The 16875-nt window shown below is 44.8% G+C and overlaps 1 protein-coding gene across 1 annotated transcript; it reads left to right on the forward strand.

Moving 5' to 3' along the window:
• Window positions 1-2050: 2050 nt before the first annotated feature.
• Window positions 2051-16875, forward strand: LOC306924018 (chymotrypsinogen A; the record flags this gene model as incomplete). The annotated part of the gene is made up of 11 exons (XM_079502361.1): window positions 2051-2123; window positions 2341-2438; window positions 3154-3251; window positions 3678-3838; window positions 4124-4219; window positions 4395-4576; window positions 5305-5508; window positions 10036-10129; window positions 11275-11406; window positions 14770-14895; window positions 16712-16875. 11 exons carry the CDS (start codon window positions 2051-2053, stop codon window positions 16873-16875), a joined length of 1428 nt encoding a protein of 475 aa, XP_079358487.1.

Here is a 16875-nt window from a genome sequence, read left to right on the forward strand (position 1 = left end):
CTCTAATGAGGGAAGATAAAAAGAGAGACACAATTACTGTGTTTGTACTGTATCACTTTTGCGGCGTGGCTCTGCAGGAGTCTAGCCATCGATAAGATGGTTTTGTGTGCGTCTTGTTTTCTCGCCAAATGTCTTGTGCACTGCAACTTACATTTTATAATGTAAGTCAGAGCTATAGGGGCTCTGATTAGGCTGAAAACCCATGCCAACAGCTGTAGTCATACGTCAGAGATCCACATTGGAGCCAAAATGTGTCTGTTATTGTTTATTAAATCAATTATAAGGCAGCAAGCGGCATCATTTGTAGTTGTATGTGAAGCAGACATTCTGCCCTGTGTCATTATCGATAGATCTGTTAACTGTGGAGATGCAGACAGTGGTTAATGAGCATGACTGGGGTTTCTCTTTATCTCTGTATGAACTATACACACTACTCCCTCAAGCCTAGCCTATCCTTTACCGCTCCACTAACCACATTACTGGGTCAGAGCAGATGCATATTTTGTAATAGTCTACCTCATCTAATTTTCAGTCAGGCAAGTAGCCTACAGAACTGACTGTGCTGACTCACTTATCCATTTTTTCAAATGGTCTCCAACTCCCACTGACAAAACACGTCACCTTCAAAATGCAATTTCTTTTAAAGGGACAATTTTCAACATTATCTCTATATATTTGTTGTACAACTAACGGCTCATTAGCTTCCATAAATGTAAGCATTTTTATGGCTCAGTTATAATTATGGGGGTAATAAGAGCAATAAGCATTTTTATGGCTCAGTTATAATTATGGGGGTAATAAGAGCAATAAGCATTTGTATGGCTCAGTTATAATTATGGGGGCATAAGATATGCAATCTTTTGCATCCCCTACGCTTACAGCACTGAATACTATGGCAACAATAACAAAGCATTGAATGTACAGCAACTCAATTTGCCTAAAATGATAGAGAGTGACAAGCAGGTATGGAATTTAGGAATGGGTTTCACACGGGAAAAAAAACAACAATTTATACTTTGTCATCTGACGTGTCGTGTGCCGAAAATAGCGGGTCTATAAGTTCACAACACCAACTTGCATAAATTAGACACCATGCCTATAATTTATGCTCTGTTATACGACGCCTCACTCGCTGAAAACAGGTGATCTACTAGCTCTCACAACCAATCACATCCAGTGTACAACACCGTCGTAGTCCTACGACAATTTATAGATGCCTTAACAGACGACGGCACACTGATAAGCAACAGCATGCGAGCGCATACCGACAGCACAAGAATCCTGCCTCTCATAAGATGCAATGGAAAAGTTCTAACTGCACTCACGTGTAAAAAATGCACCATCAAACATCAAAATATCAGCTGTTCTCTGTGCGCAATACTGTTGCGCTTTGAAGTATAAATGTCTCCTAGGGTGCATCTCACTAGCCAACACACAAGAGGAGGTTGAATGAACTGAAACCAGAGATCTGTTGGGAATTGATTACATGAAACATTCACCCGTGCGCCCAGTCCCAATGTTTGTAAACAAATAATTGGTCTATACATCCACCACCTTCACTGATGTCCCATTCTTTTTTCATTCAGCCCGGGTTCTTCAAAGGCAAGGGCAGCTCTACCAGCCCACTATTGGAATGCAGTAAAAAAAATCGGTTTCCCGTACACCTAATTTGTCTCAAAGGACAAGTTGACCAGTTTTTAGCACCTTTCGATCTGTTGTATTTGACCTTAGGAAAGCATTTGCTTTCTGTGAGGGGACTAATGTTGTATGGAGGTGTGGCGTTTTCAACGGTCTTCCTCCCAATAAACACCCTCTCCTTTCTTTTACTGTCTTGTTAACGAGGGACCCATAAGAAAACACTCTTAAGCGTGTGCGCACGCACACACGCACGCACGCATGCACGCACGCACGCACGCACGCACACACACACACACACACAAACACCACGAGCGCACACACACACACACACACACACACACACACACACACACACACACAGGGCCACATACTATAAGCCATTTTGTGTCTAGTAGTCTTGTGCGTTCTAGTGATGAAGACACCTGCAGCTGTGCTCTGTGTCAGCCTCTGGGTGTACACTGCTCTCCTCCATGCTTCTCATACCGGTGAGTGATGACATACATACTATAACCAATGTGTTCACTTCTATTGTAATAAGATATCGTAAACTGAAGAGATTAAAAGAGCTAATTAGAATCCAAATATAATCAGTATGTGTCTTGTCTGCCGTGGAGTGCAGGCTGTGTTCTGCTTAATGGCTTTATGGCTCCATTTATGGAAGTTATAATCAAGATTAAGGAGCACAATTATCCTTCCAACCAGGGCCAAAGTGTGGCATCCCTCAGGTCAGCCCTATGGACCTGCATGCTCTCAGGATTGTAGGAGGTACTGAGGCCAGGCGCGGGTCTCACCCATGGCTGGTCAGTAATCTGTTTCTGGTTTTTGGGCAGATTATCTAAATTTGTGAAACGTTTTCTAACATTCTTAAAGGACCACTTCACCACTTTTCTTCATATAATAGGTCCTCACTAATAATCATGATAAAATGGCATGATTTTTTTCTACTCAGTCTGTGTCTCATAGGAGGGCTATGGGCAGTTTAGAAACCGTCTTCCAGTGACATCATCATTAGGCAGATTTCTTTAAGCAAGATTTTTTTACAAAAATGTTTAGACTTTCATTATCGTGAGAACGATGGCTTCCATTTTCGCATTGCAACTTTTCAGGACTAGAAAGCCTGCAGTTTCTATTAGCTTGTATTCCCCATCGATGATGTCACTGGAGGACGGTTTCTGAACTGCCCACAGCCCTTCTATGAGACACAGACCGAGTAGAATCATGATTATTTGTGAGGACCTATTATATGAAGATAGGTTGAAAAGTGGTGAAGTGGTAAATGTTTTATTAAGTATATAGGGCTGAAGGGGTTTACTGTATACTGTAGGTCTGGAATGAAATTATCTTCTGATGTGTACACACAGGTATTATGGCAAAAGGCTTCAGTTGTAAGACTAATTTATCATTCTAATTGACTTGGATTGTAGATCTGTTCTTTTCGGCCGGTGGCTTCATGCTCGACTGCATTGACGTTCAGGTGTTTGTGATGAATGTGCCTCGTCTGTGTCATCTGTGCAGGTTTCTCTGAGGAACAGAGGCTCTCATTTCTGCGGCGGGGCCATTGTGTCTGACTGCTGGATCATGACTGCTGCCCACTGCTTTACATCTGTCTCAAAGTATGTTTATTACTTATTACCTCAAGTGGTTCTCGAAGTGGGGTCAGACGACATCCTTAAGGGGATTCCAGGGGGTCCCCAGCTAAAGTTGGTTCATTGGGGCATTCCACTTTAAACCCCTTCTGGGTCATTTTAATGTCTACTTGGGCCTTTGTGTGCACGCCAAACAGTTTTTAGTTTGTCACAAAGTATTTTCAGATGAATGAATGAATGATGTGTCCACGGTCTGATATGTACTGTATCAGTTTGAGGGTGCTTGACATGCAAATGTCAAGGACCACTGCACTGAGAACTCATTGCAGTGGAATGATCCCAAAGGAAAACGGACATTCTAAAATGTCTTTGGACATGTCTGATTGGATTTTCATTTTCCCCTGCCTGGTAGTCGATGAAGTGAAACCTCTCTTCCTCTAGGGAATTCCTTAGCCGAGTGAGTGTGGCGGTGGCAGAGTTTGATCAAAGAGTACGTGATGAAGAGGAGCAGATCCTCCTCGTCAAGTCTGTCTTAATACATGAAAAGTACCAGCATGCTTTGCCCATGAGCTACGACATCGCCTTGTTGGAGTTAGACGAACGCATCCGTTTGGGCAAGTTATTTACATTTTTATCAGTATTTTTAGTTACACAGTATGTGTCGACAGTCAACTTTCCTGGTTAAGTAAATGTTCAAATATATGTTTGGCTATAATGTTCCTACTATGGACGTATGAGTTTCATGTTGTTTGACTCTGAATTCCCCTCAGAATGTGTGTCATTCTCCATTCTAAATACATTCTAAATACACATGTTGTATTATATTCAGTGGTATAAATGTAATTGTATTATTTGTTAAATTGTTACAAGCCTCTGATGTGTAAGTCTGTTTTTTAAAGGGGCCCGTGTCCAGCCCATCTGCCTGCCTCTGCCCAATGAGAGCACCCCTCATAAAACCAGCTGCATTGTGGGTGGATGGGGCAGGTTGAGGGAAAGTAAGGATTTCCAGCATTTCACCTAAACACGATATTCAGTTTATACTGGACATACTAGTTGTGTGACGTGGTGATTGATTGAATGGTTGTTCAAATTAAACTATACACTTCATCATTCATTACAGTAATCAATTGTTATTAATCTGTTCTAGTGTTTTATTCTATTCATCCCCAGGGGGCTGTCTTCCCAAGGTACTGAGAGAGGTCCAGTTGGACTTGATGGCACCAGCCCGGTGTAAATTCATCCTCCAAACTGTAAGAACATCTTTTGGGAATCGGGGCCCAGCAGGTCAGTCTCGTCCTGCCTTCACTGTGCTTTGTGCCGGGCCTGAGAAAGGAGGAAAGGATGCTTGTCAGGTAGATGATTACATATTTAAACTCAACTGCCAAAGAAATATCTTAGTTTTTCCAACTGTGAAAGAGATATATTGTGAAAACGGTGGGTGGGTGGGTGGGTGGCGGTTCGCATGAATTTAAAGCAATTTGCTTCGCTTTAAAGCTGCCTTGATTCAAGCAGAATTTCAAATTAGTGGATCAATCTCATTACAGTCACTGCTAATAAGTGGAAACAGGTGAAGCTGAATCCAAGTGGAATAACCCTCCCCCATTTGCAGACTTTTGCAAAAAACACAACTGTTTGACATATAGATTAATGACTTGTTAAAATGAACATTCTTTGCAGTCTAATTAAAAAACAATAACAATTCCAGTCCATCCTCTCCCTTGTCCAACTCTCTCACAAACAAGCCAAAGTTTAGAACGCAAGTTAAAATACATGTTTTGTGCTTTTAAAGAACAACTGTCTTTACACCTCCATTCCTGTCCCTCCCTCCCTCCCGGCTTCAACCCCCCCTCTGTCTGTCTGTCTGTCTGTCTGTCTGTCTGTCTGTCTGTCTGTCTGTCTGTCTGTCTGTCTGTCTGTCTGTCTGTCTGTCTGTCTGTCTGTCTGTCTGTCTGTCTGTCTGTCTGTCTGTCTGTCTGTCTGTCTGTCTGTCTGTCTGTCTGTCTGTCTGTCTGTCTGTCTGTCTCTCTCTCTCTCTCTCTCTCTCTCTCTCTCTCTCTCTCTCTCTCTCCCCTCTCCCCAGGGGGACTCAGGGGGTCCTCTGGTATGTCCTGTGCGGGGCAACGGTCGCTGGGTAGCTGTGGGTGTGACTTCCTGGGGGAAGGGCTGTGGTCGGAGCTGGGGAAACAACGCCAGCCGCCGGCCCTCTAAAAGAGGCTCCCCGGGACTTTTCTCGGATGTCCGGCTGCTGTTGCCCTGGATCAAAAGCAAACTGAGAGACGGTATAGTACACAAAGTCTAATGACGTTACATACCCTATTAGGGGTATCTTTATGAGTATCAGGACGATAATCATATGGGCTTTCGTCTCCTTGTGATTGGATTATTTAGCTGCTGGAAAGCATAAAGGAAAGGAAGGCCAAGTGAGTTATGTTTACTGCCATACATCGTATTTATTTATCTATATATCTATGTGTGTGTGTGTGCGTGTGTGTGTGTGTGTGTGTGTGTGTGTGTGTGTGTGTGTGTGTGTGTGTGTGTGTGTGTGTGTGTGTGTGTGTGCGTGTGCGCGCGCGCGTGCGTGCGTGTGTGCGTGTGTGTGTGTGTGTGTGTGTGTGTGTGTGTGTGTGTGTGTGTGTGTGCGTGCGTGCGCGTGCACGTGTGTGTGTGTGTGTAGGTGCAGGACCCTGCAGTGTACGGGATGGGCCCCTGACTGTCACTGAGGGGATCATCAGAAATCCCGCCCTCCCAGGTCATCGCTATGACAACAACGAGTGAGTGTTATTCCAAAGAAGGCACCAGAGTGACACACAGCGTCAGAGAAGGATTTGTTGATTGTACTTTTGAGTGCTGTAATTGGTTCAGACAGCTAGGGAGGAGGAGGCTCTAGGTATTGGAATCGGAGATGAATGGCATACACCAAGCAGTCTCCAACAGGAATAACAGCATTTTACATGATCTCCTCAAGAAGGCTCTAACTGAAGTTCAAAGCCATGCATGCGTGTCCTGACCAGCCCTCAGGTGTGGATGATTATAACTCCGAAGCAGAACATTACTGAGGCAGCCCCCCCCACCCTCCCATAATAACGTTGGAACCAGAGACAAAGAGTTCTTATAAATGTCAAGGGTGCCTGACCTCGCATGCCGCGGCGAGAAAAGAAAGGTTTTTGTTTTCGTTGGTTACAGTTTGCTACTAAACACAGTTGTACGATTTCAGTTCACAACGAGCAAATCATTCACTCATGACTTATTTCAGCACCTTGAAAATGACCTTTCTGCAGCTCATGATGTGACAGGGACAGTCAGGACTTGTTTCACCAGTCTTGTGATCTCTGGTAAAGTAGCTCTGGAGGTCGGCCCCCTTGACACCTTTTAAGAACTCCAGGCAGGTTAAAACAAAAGCCACCAGATTAGCATTTGAATGCCTGAACTGCGAACGCAAAAGGGGACAGGCAACGTCCCCCCCCACCCCGGACAGTCAGGACACCAAAGTTTGACCAAATGGGGAGGGGAGCTCAGGGGGGCTAATTTGTGGTTACAAATTCTCTGCCCCCAGGGCCCACATACATGACATCGCTGGTTGGAACACAGCCACTTTTTTCCATGTCCTGAAGGTTCCTGTCTGAGCGACACAATGCATTCTGACACTGATCTTTCTCTCTCTCTCTCTCTCTCTCTCTCTCTCTCTCTGCAGACTGTGCCAGTGGATTATCAGGGCTCCTCCAGATCACAGTATTCTGCTGGAGTTCACTCACTTTGATTTGGAGAATGACTCTTCTTGTCTCCATGATCGAGTCACGGTCTCAATAGGGTCCCGTAGGCCTGTTGGTGAGTCTGGATTATGACACACACATGCGCACGCACACACACACACGCACGCACGCACGCGCGCACACACACACACACACACACACACACACACACACACACACACACACACACACACACACACACACACACACACACACACACACATACTGTACACACAAGACAATTACATAAGACCCATTTTGATTTCGTTTTAGTCATAGTCTTTTTAATATAATTTCATTTAGTTTTAGGTTGGTTGGTTGCATGCTGAATCTACAAGCTGCAACGCATTGTGAGCTGTTCTTGAGCTTGTTCTTGCAGTGGATCAATAAATGGTAAATGGTGCATTTATATAGCGCCTTTATCCAAGGCGCTTTACATAGATTGTGCATTACATTTACCCATTCACACACACATTCATACACCGATTGCAGCGGAAGCCATGCAAGGTACCAACCAGCACATCGGGAGCAATTTGGGGTTCAGTGTCTTGCCCAAGGACACTTCGACATGTAGACAGGAGGAGTTGGGATTCGAACCGCCGACCCATGGATCATTGGACGACCTGCTCTACCTCTTGAGCCAGTCGCCCCGAATCAGAAATCACATACGCATAAACACAAAGACATATACAGATGCCTGTACACAAAATACAAAACATGTCTTTGTGTCTCATTCCTTCATTCCTTCATTCCATTCTTCCATCCAGTTCTATCTCCTTTGTTCTCTCTCTCTTTCTCTCTAGAAATCGTCACTGTAACAACTAGTCATAGTCATAGTAACGGTCTGCATTTAATACTTGCTCTTGCAGGCATGAACATTGTGTATCAAACACATGCTTGCATGCCAAACATCAAACTGTACTATCTAACACACTCTCTCTCCCCATTCCTTTATTTTCTTGGAAAAATAACACGATGGGAACTATGCACAAAAACACATTTCACCCACGTTTTTACTTCCAAAACTAATTTCAGACACTTTTTTACTTGTAAAACTGTGATGTCACAATAAAGCTGATTCTGAGTGCTCTATTTTCGTCAATGCTAAACCCCTTATCACTAAACTACTTGCCTTTTTTACTATTTTGAAAAACAGCCAAATATAAAAAATTGCCAATCTAGTAAGCTCACAACGTGTCGATGTAGAATGGCTATTTTAACTATTCAAAAATGTTCTCTCTCCCTCCCTCGCTGTCTCTCTCTCTATCACTCTCTCTCTCTCCCTCCCTCTCTCTCTCTCTCTATCACTCACTCTCTCTCCCTGACTCCCTCCCTCTCTGTCTCTCTCTCTATCACTCTCTCTCCCTCCCTCTCTCTCTCTCTCTCTCTCTATCACTCACTCTCTCTCCCTCCCTCTCTGTCTCTCTCTCTATCACTCTCTCTCCTTCCCTCTCTCTCTCTCTCTCTCTCTCTCTCTCTCTCTCTCTATCACTCACTCTCTCTCCCTCCCTCTCTGTCTCTCTCTCTATCACTCTCTCTCTCTCTCTCTCTCTCTCTGTCTCTCTCTCTATCACTCTCTCTCTCTCTATCTCTCACTCCCTCCCTCTCTCTCTCTCATATCAGCAACATTCTGTGGCAGTGTAATTCCCGGCCCAGTGCTTCTGAACAACATCCAGATTGCAGCACTCTTCTTCTCCTCTGACATCACGGAGACAAGAAGTGGTTTTGCCGTCAGGCATCGTGCCATCCTACGTGCCACCCAAGCACATTCTGATGCCGGTGAAACATGCACACACACACACACACGCACGCACACACGCACACACACACACACACACACACACACACACACACACACACACACACACACACACAGGCGCCGGAGGGGGGGTCAGAAGGGTCTGAATGGTCTGTGGTCTCTCTAGCACCGTTCCCATTTGGTTGCACAGTCGTCGTGTAGTTGCTGCCACTGCAATGACCATTCTGGCCATATACTGTAGCCCGCCCTACGTGCAGTTGCTCTCTAGTCTCAACTCTCCATCTCGAATATTGTCCCCGCACTTTTTACGTCCCGACGCGGCGCCACTGCTCTGAGAGTGTTCAAATGGAACCACTCAGAGTTAAGGGGTCCTTGCAAATAAAACATCTGAGAACCACTAGTTACTAGTGGACTCATAGGCCATAGTGTCGTAGTAAATCAGTACAGTCATACATATGTCCAACTCCAATCAAGATAATCTAAAATTGTTTGGGATTATGTCTTTTCAACACATCACATACATCATATGGATTGGTCTTTGTTGACGTTGTCGTCACAGCAACCAGGGAGAAGAGCTGGTAGATGTTATGTCCCATGATACATTAATGAGCTGCACAAGACGTCCAGAGACAGAGGGAGAGAGAGGTAGAGAGAGAGAGAGAGAGGTAGTACGAGAACGGGAAATGGACACATAGAGATGGATGGAGGGAGAGGAGAGGCGGTGGAGAAATCCCTTGCCACTGATGGAAATAATGTGTCTTTTGTTTTGGTAAATCAGTATCTGGGCGTGTGTCACAAAAGGCTATTCTCTGTAACTGTGTGTGTGTGTGTGTGTGTGTGTGTGTGTGTGTGTGTGTGTGTGTGTGTGTGTGTGTGTGTGTGTGTGCGTATGTGCGTGTGTGCGTGCGTGCGTGCGTGCGTGCGTGCGCAGGGTGTGGGACAGTGGTTCTTGTCGAGGATCAGAATGCTATCCACAGCCCAAATTACCCACAATCCTACAGCAACAACTCTGTCTGCCGCTGGGTCATCTATGCACCACAGGGTCACATTGTTAAGGTGACAAATACGTTTTATGTACAGTTTTATGTATCACAAAAGCTTTACATATGTGCACAACTGCACACACACACACACACGCACATTCTAAACACGCACGTATGTTTTGTGTTGTGTCAACATTTTGTCAGAAGGATGACACAATCTATAACAAAAGCTGTTAATATACCTTAGAAAAAACTAATGGATCTTGAACTGCACATGTGACTTGACTGATGGTTGTGCTTTTGCCGTATATCTGTCAAAGCTGGACTTTGAGGATTTTTACCTGGAAGAGTCCGAAGGATGTCTCTACGATGCCCTCACTGTCCTCGGGGATGTCGACGGAACCGAGGAGATAGGTGGGATAGATCACTGTTTCACTGAACCGAGGAGATAGGTGGGATAGATCACTGTTTCACTGAACCGAGGAGATAGGTGGGATAGATCACTGTTTCACTGAACCGAGGAGATAGGTGGGATAGATCACTGTTTCACTGAACCGAGGAGATAGGTGGGGTAGATCACTGTTTCACTGAACCGAGGAGATAGGTGGGATAGATCACTGTTTCACTGAACCGAGGAGATAGGTGGGATAGATCACTGTTTCACTGAACCGAGGAGATAGGTGGGGTAGATCACTGTTTCACTGAACCGAGGAGATAGGTGGGATAGATCACTGTTTCACTGAACCGAGGAGATAGGTGGGATAGATCACTGTTTCACTGAACCGAGGAGATAGGTGGGATAGATCACTGTTTCACTGAACCGAGGAGATAGGTGGGATAGATCACTGTTTCCTGAACCGAGGAGATAGGTGGGATAGATCACTGTTTCCCAAACTGAACCGAGGAGATAGGTGGGATAGATCACTGTTTCACTGAACCGAGGAGATAGGTGGGATAGATCACTGTTTCACTGAACCGAGGAGATAGGTGGGATAGATCACTGTTTCCCAAACTGAACCGAGGAGATAGGTGGGATAGATCACTGTTTCCCAACCGAGGAGATAGGTGGGGTAGATCACTGTTTCCCAAACTGTGGGTCGGGACTCGGGATCCATTTGTGGGTCACGGACCCATTTTTTATGGCACGGCACCCACTTTGAGAAGCCCGGTGTTAAAGGGTTAGTTCAGATTTTTGGACTTAAAGCTGTAGGAAATACTTGCCATTAATCTAGTGGTTGAACTCCCACCACGGGACTCAGGCAATCAATTAATACCTTTGCAACCACTATATTAATGGCAAGTATTTCCTACAGCTTTAAGTCCAAAAATCTGAACTAACCCTTAACACACAACTTGTGCCCAAGATGTCCACAGACGTCCTGGGAAATCCCTCTAGTATGTAGTGCCCAAGACGTCTGTGGACGTCTTAGCAAAAAAAACAAAAAACCTTTTTTCACAAAATTAATGTAAAAAGTGGGCACCCCGGGTTATTTTTTTGAAAGTGTGTGGGCACACAAACTGTTTTAAGCTGTGTATGTATTGTGGCTCTGTCTGTGTAGCTGTGCTGTGTGGGAGCGTGCTGCCTCCTCCGGTCCTGTCCTACGACACTGTGATGGTCGTCCAGTTCACCACAGACAGCACCATCACACACAGAGGCTTCCAGGCAACGACGACCTTCATCAGCCATGCAGGTTAGTGTCTGTGAGACAAACAGAGAGAAAAGACATTCCCTGCATATTAGGGCTGCATCTATTGATCATTTTCTCAGCGATTATTGTCCTATTGATAATATTTTTTGTATTAATTGAAAACACAGTGAAGCATGTTGAGGGTATGTGGTGAATTATGAATCCATAATTCTTACAATATCTCATGTTCTTGGGCATAGCATATGGTGATCTGTTGTTTAGTTGGTCAGACTAGCTGGCTGGCTTAATTGGGGTCTGTCTTTGATATTCAAGGACCACCTGGGGACAGGGGTTGTTTTTACTGTGCCTTTTGTTTGAGTCCTGAGATCCTGGTTCACACCTAGGGCAATCAAATGCTAAACATGGGTTCAAAGTGGCCACTCAACAAATGGCTGATCAATGCGTAAGCTGGGGTTGACTTCAGGGGAACAGTGAACACGCCTCTATTCTCACCTCTTGTCTGTGGGATTGTACTTAATGTCATGCAATTGAATGTAACCAGTTCAGTCAGTCGATCCGAGGCCGTGAGGCTGGAGGAGCCTATGCCATGTCTTGCTATGCTGTGTACTTCGAAATAAACATCAAGGAACATCTTACTCTGTCTGCTGCCGTCTCACAATTATCTCAATGCTCTCCCGTTTTGGTTAAGTTTGTATGGTCTCGTGTCATAAGATACGACAGATGGTGCGCGATCCCGACCTTCATGGTGTTTACGCCAGTTAGGAGAAGAATCGGCGGCTTTTTTATTCAGTCTAATCAGCGAGTTTTTGTGAGAGACGGCAACGACGGGTTCCAGCGGAACGAGGACGAGGGTGACGACGGACCGCCGCGATGAGGAGTGTTGCGCTACGGGGACATGCATCGCCGGGGCCAGCCGCTGGACGGGTGGACAGCGGTGCATTCGGCGAAGCGGACAGCCACACGGGAGGGGCCTTCGATCATCACCTCTACGCGGGGGACGGCGAGCAGAGGAGCGATGCAGCACGGCACGGGGACGCCAGCGGAGGTCCACGACGGGGTGAGGCGACCACTCGACGCTTGGCGCGGCGGTTTCCACTTTCGAGGATTCGTTTCGAGGTGGACAAGAGGACAGTGTCAAACAGCGGCCGTGTAGTATGCGGTGTACTGATCACCCATTGCACGCACGACACGGGCCGAAGAAGGACACATCTCCGTGGCGGCGGTGGCTTGGCTTTCCATGGCCGACTGATGACGCAAGCTGAGGGCCTTCACGGGCCTACGGGGTCTGTGATGAAGATGTTGCTTTTCTCTTCGTTTTCCCATCTCTGTTGTTTCAGAGCTGGGAGGGGGGGAGATGATGATGAGATGATTATGAGAGCTTTCAGCGAGAACAGCGGTGAACATTTTCTCAACTTGATCTGCAGCTGAAGCGAACTTTGAGGTAACGGAATGCAGAATACAGAAGAATTTCCTTTGTCCGTACAGAGAAAAGATGGACTTTCCTTCTTTCTGATTACAAAATTGTGCGTCATGTTTGTTTCAACATGAAAAAATAGGCCTCATGTTGGTATGTTTTGTCGTATAATTAGGTAAGTTGGTTCATAAGTAGCCTAATTGTGAATCAAATAGGTGTTTTCCTAGAGACGTGAAGAGAGTATTAATTAGTTAAATATTGCTTAAACTCTGGCCTGTTAATGTATTTGTTTATGGTCAGGATAGGTCTGGAGACTTATTTTGATTTTGGTCCTGTGAAACTCCAAAGAGAGAGTTTCATGTGATCTGGTGTGTATGTTCTATATACCTTAGTGGAGCAGAGTTTTATTTAAAGCATTATAAACGTATAGATATGTTATGGCACGTCCTAAATTTCCTGAAAGCGGCAATGTCTTGTTTAAACGTCAGCTAATTGTAACTTACTAATCATTTTCCATTATCCATTGTTTAAGATTACTTGTCAGGATAGTGCAATTGGCAGTCGTTTGGTGCCGACAGTGTTAAAGTCAGGATAGTGATTCAATTACAGGGTAATTAATTGGTAGTCGTGTAGTGCCGACAGTGTTAAAGAGGGTTTAATTTGACTCTGCCATAAGAGTTTGAAATAACGCAAAGAGAATCCTCCACTGATACGAAATTGTATTTGAACTTACTGTAATGGAAACCATTTATGAATTATCCACTGATACGAAATTGTATTTGTACTTACTGTAAATGAAATCATTTATGTCGAGTTTTGTAATCTTGAATGTCTGTTTGAAAACCATGTTGGGGTAAAGCCGTTATTCTGATGTCTTGAATGTATTGTTAAGCTGAGGATCAAGGGGGGTGGTAACTGGTAAGATAATTATGGTTTCATATTTCATAGTGACAGACTAGAGTTTGTCAAAGGGGGAATGTGGTGAATTATGAATCCATAATTCTTACAATATCTCATGTTCTTGGGCATAGCATATGGTGATCTGTTGTTTAGTTGGTCAGACTAGCTGGCTGGCTTAATTGGGGTCTGTCTTTGATATTCAAGGACCACCTGGGGACAGGGGTTGTTTTTACTGTGCCTTTTGTTTGAGTCCTGAGATCCTGGTTCACACCTAGGGCAATCAAATGCTAAACATGGGTTCAAAGTGGCCACTCAACAAATGGCTGATCAATGCGTAAGCTGGGGTTGACTTCAGGGGAACAGTGAACACGCCTCTATTCTCACCTCTTGTCTGTGGGATTGTACTTAATGTCATGCAATTGAATGTAACCAGTTCAGTCAGTCGATCCGAGGCCGTGAGGCTGGAGGAGCCTATGCCATGTCTTGCTATGCTGTGTACTTCGAAATAAACATCAAGGAACATCTTACTCTGTCTGCTGCCGTCTCACAATTATCTCAATGCTCTCCCGTTTTGGTTAAGTTTGTATGGTCTCGTGTCATAAGATACGACAGGTACCCTCACAAAAAACATGCAGTAATCCTAGTCTCTATACTGCCTCCCCCTGGCCAGCTGGGGCGCCTGATGGAGGGGAAAATAACTGGTTGGAAGAACGTGTTCCTTCCACGCGCTACGTCCTACCGGGGAAACTCCCCCCTGTCAGGTGATAATAAGCAGCCTGCTCACTCCGCATTGAAGGAAAAAGTGAAATAAATGGCACCAGGTGAAAAAATGGATTACAACATCGTGGGATAAAAAATTAAAGTAAATTGACTGTAAAAATATTAAAATTAAAAATGGCCAATATGTGTAGTTTTTTCCTTATTAGTAATAAGGAAAAAACTTTAGTCAATTATCAAAATGATGCACTCTCCCACAGTAATACGTTATTACTGTGGGAGAGTGCATCATTTTGATAATTGACTAAATCAATTTGTCTGATTAACCACTAGCCCTAGCCCTCAAATGACCCTTTCTACTATTTCCTATATAGATCTGCATGAGCAGGAGACAGTCAACTGGGAAAGGGAGGCCGACAGTGAGCCGGACAAACGGACAAACGAGCAGACGGCTCACACGGATGATTTGGCAGCTAACGTCCGACACGCAACGCCACACGGTTGGTGGATAATGTCTTGGTTCCCTTTTCCTTTCCGCACCCACTGGAGAGAAACAATCGCGCAGCAGCACCAGAATTACAGGTTGCCATGTAATCTAATGATCAGTTATGCCTCCTCTGCGCCTTTATCTCGCTTTATCTGTCATTTCTAGCGATGCATCAGTGCTTCCAGTGATATTGTGCGACCGACAAAGCAGCATGTGTCAGAGAGGCCTTTAGAATGTGACTGCGATATTTGACGGTGAAACAAGACACATTCCAATATGGTATAGATACTATAGATAACAGGAACGAAAAAAGAACATTATATATACAAGTGTAGTAAAAATATAATTGGGTTTTGGGAACAATCCTTTGCATACACAAAGTGGAAGATGTTTCCAATATATCAGTGGCTGAAAACAGTGCGTGCATGTGTCTTTCTGTGCGTTTACACATGCATGCATATCGTTGCTGTCGGGCAGAACATTTCCCGCCCTACTTGATCATACTACAATTTACAATTTACAATTTAGGCATTTAGCAGACGCTCTTAATCCAGAGCGACTTACATTAAGCAATAACAAAAGCATGGCATACATCACATATATAAAACGTAGTTATCATGAATCATGCGTAGACTAAGAACGTAACAGTGGAGTATCTATGTAAACTATACATACTATACTATACTATATAATATATTATACATGTGTACTATAAAGTGCTATGACTACATGAAGTGCAATTCTAGAGCTGTCTACGTAACAAGCTATAAGTCTGTTTAAAATACTATCTAAGTCTACATAATGTGCTATCTAAGGGCTAGGCTAGGGCAAGTGCTACGGGCCATGGTGGAGTCTGAAGAGGTGGGTTTTCAGACTACGGCGGAAGATTGGGAGTGAGGCTGCAGTTCTGACTGTGATGGGAAGTGCATTCCATAGTTTTGGAGCCAGAAGGGAGAAGAGTTTGGGACGTGTGGAGCGTTGTCCCGGCGTTTTTAGTGAAGGTACCTTCAGCTTCCCTGCGTTGGCTGATCTGAGTGCGCGGGAGGGTTTGTAGGGTACGATCATACTTGTGAGATATGGGGGGGCCATGCCTTTGGTTGCTTTGAATGCCAGCATCAGAGTTTTGTATTCTGTGCGGGCAGCGACCGGGAGCCAATGGAGGGAGCGTAAGGAGGGAGTTACAATAGTCAAGTTTTGACAAGACTGTTGTCTGTACAGCAGGGGGTTTCAACTGATTGTGAACCAGGGACCACCACCCTGACTTAGAATCAACCTGGGGACCACTGTTGGGTTGGGTGGGGATATGGGGTAATAAGGGCTAAGATTAATGCTTTTGTAACACTTGCTATGCATCCCATGTGTATACATTCCACTGTTTCTCAACCAATTGTCCACTGACTAAGTATAATTTCCTAATAATAATGACTCAATCAGACAATCCGCTGAGATGATACTCCCTTTTTCTGTCATCAAAGGTCACCAGGTCATTAAGTTCACTGTTTCTCAACTAGTGGAAAGAACATTTAAAAAAAATCAACAAATCCTACATTACTAAATTAATGGTCAGGGACCACATGCAATACCTCCACGGACCACCAGTGGTCCACGGACCACCTGTTGAAAACCCCTGTACTACATCCGTCACACAAAGGCATCCACAAGCGACGCGTTCTGAGCTTGTAGATCTGCTACTTTTGCTATTTGTCTTATTTGAATCCTTGGACATATAGGAGGTTTCCAGCACCCTACAGAGACGATACGTGAGCCTGAGTGTGTGTCGGCGGAGCCATGTGGAATGCCTCATACTCCTGCTGTGTTTGTGTTTCCAGGTCCAAATGGTGGTGGTGGTGGTCCAGCAGCTGGAGAGGGGCCCCAGCAACGAGCTCCGCCCTGGGACATGCACCTTTACCTGGGTAAAGAGTTCCTCTGCTATGGGGTCTTGATCCAGACGCCCTGGGTCCTCATTACTGCACGCTGCATCATCGGCCTGTGA

The sequence above is a fragment of the Electrona antarctica genome (genome assembly GCF_951216825.1).
Source record: "Electrona antarctica genome assembly, chromosome: 5".
NCBI classification, from domain to species: domain Eukaryota; kingdom Metazoa; phylum Chordata; class Actinopteri; order Myctophiformes; family Myctophidae; genus Electrona; species Electrona antarctica.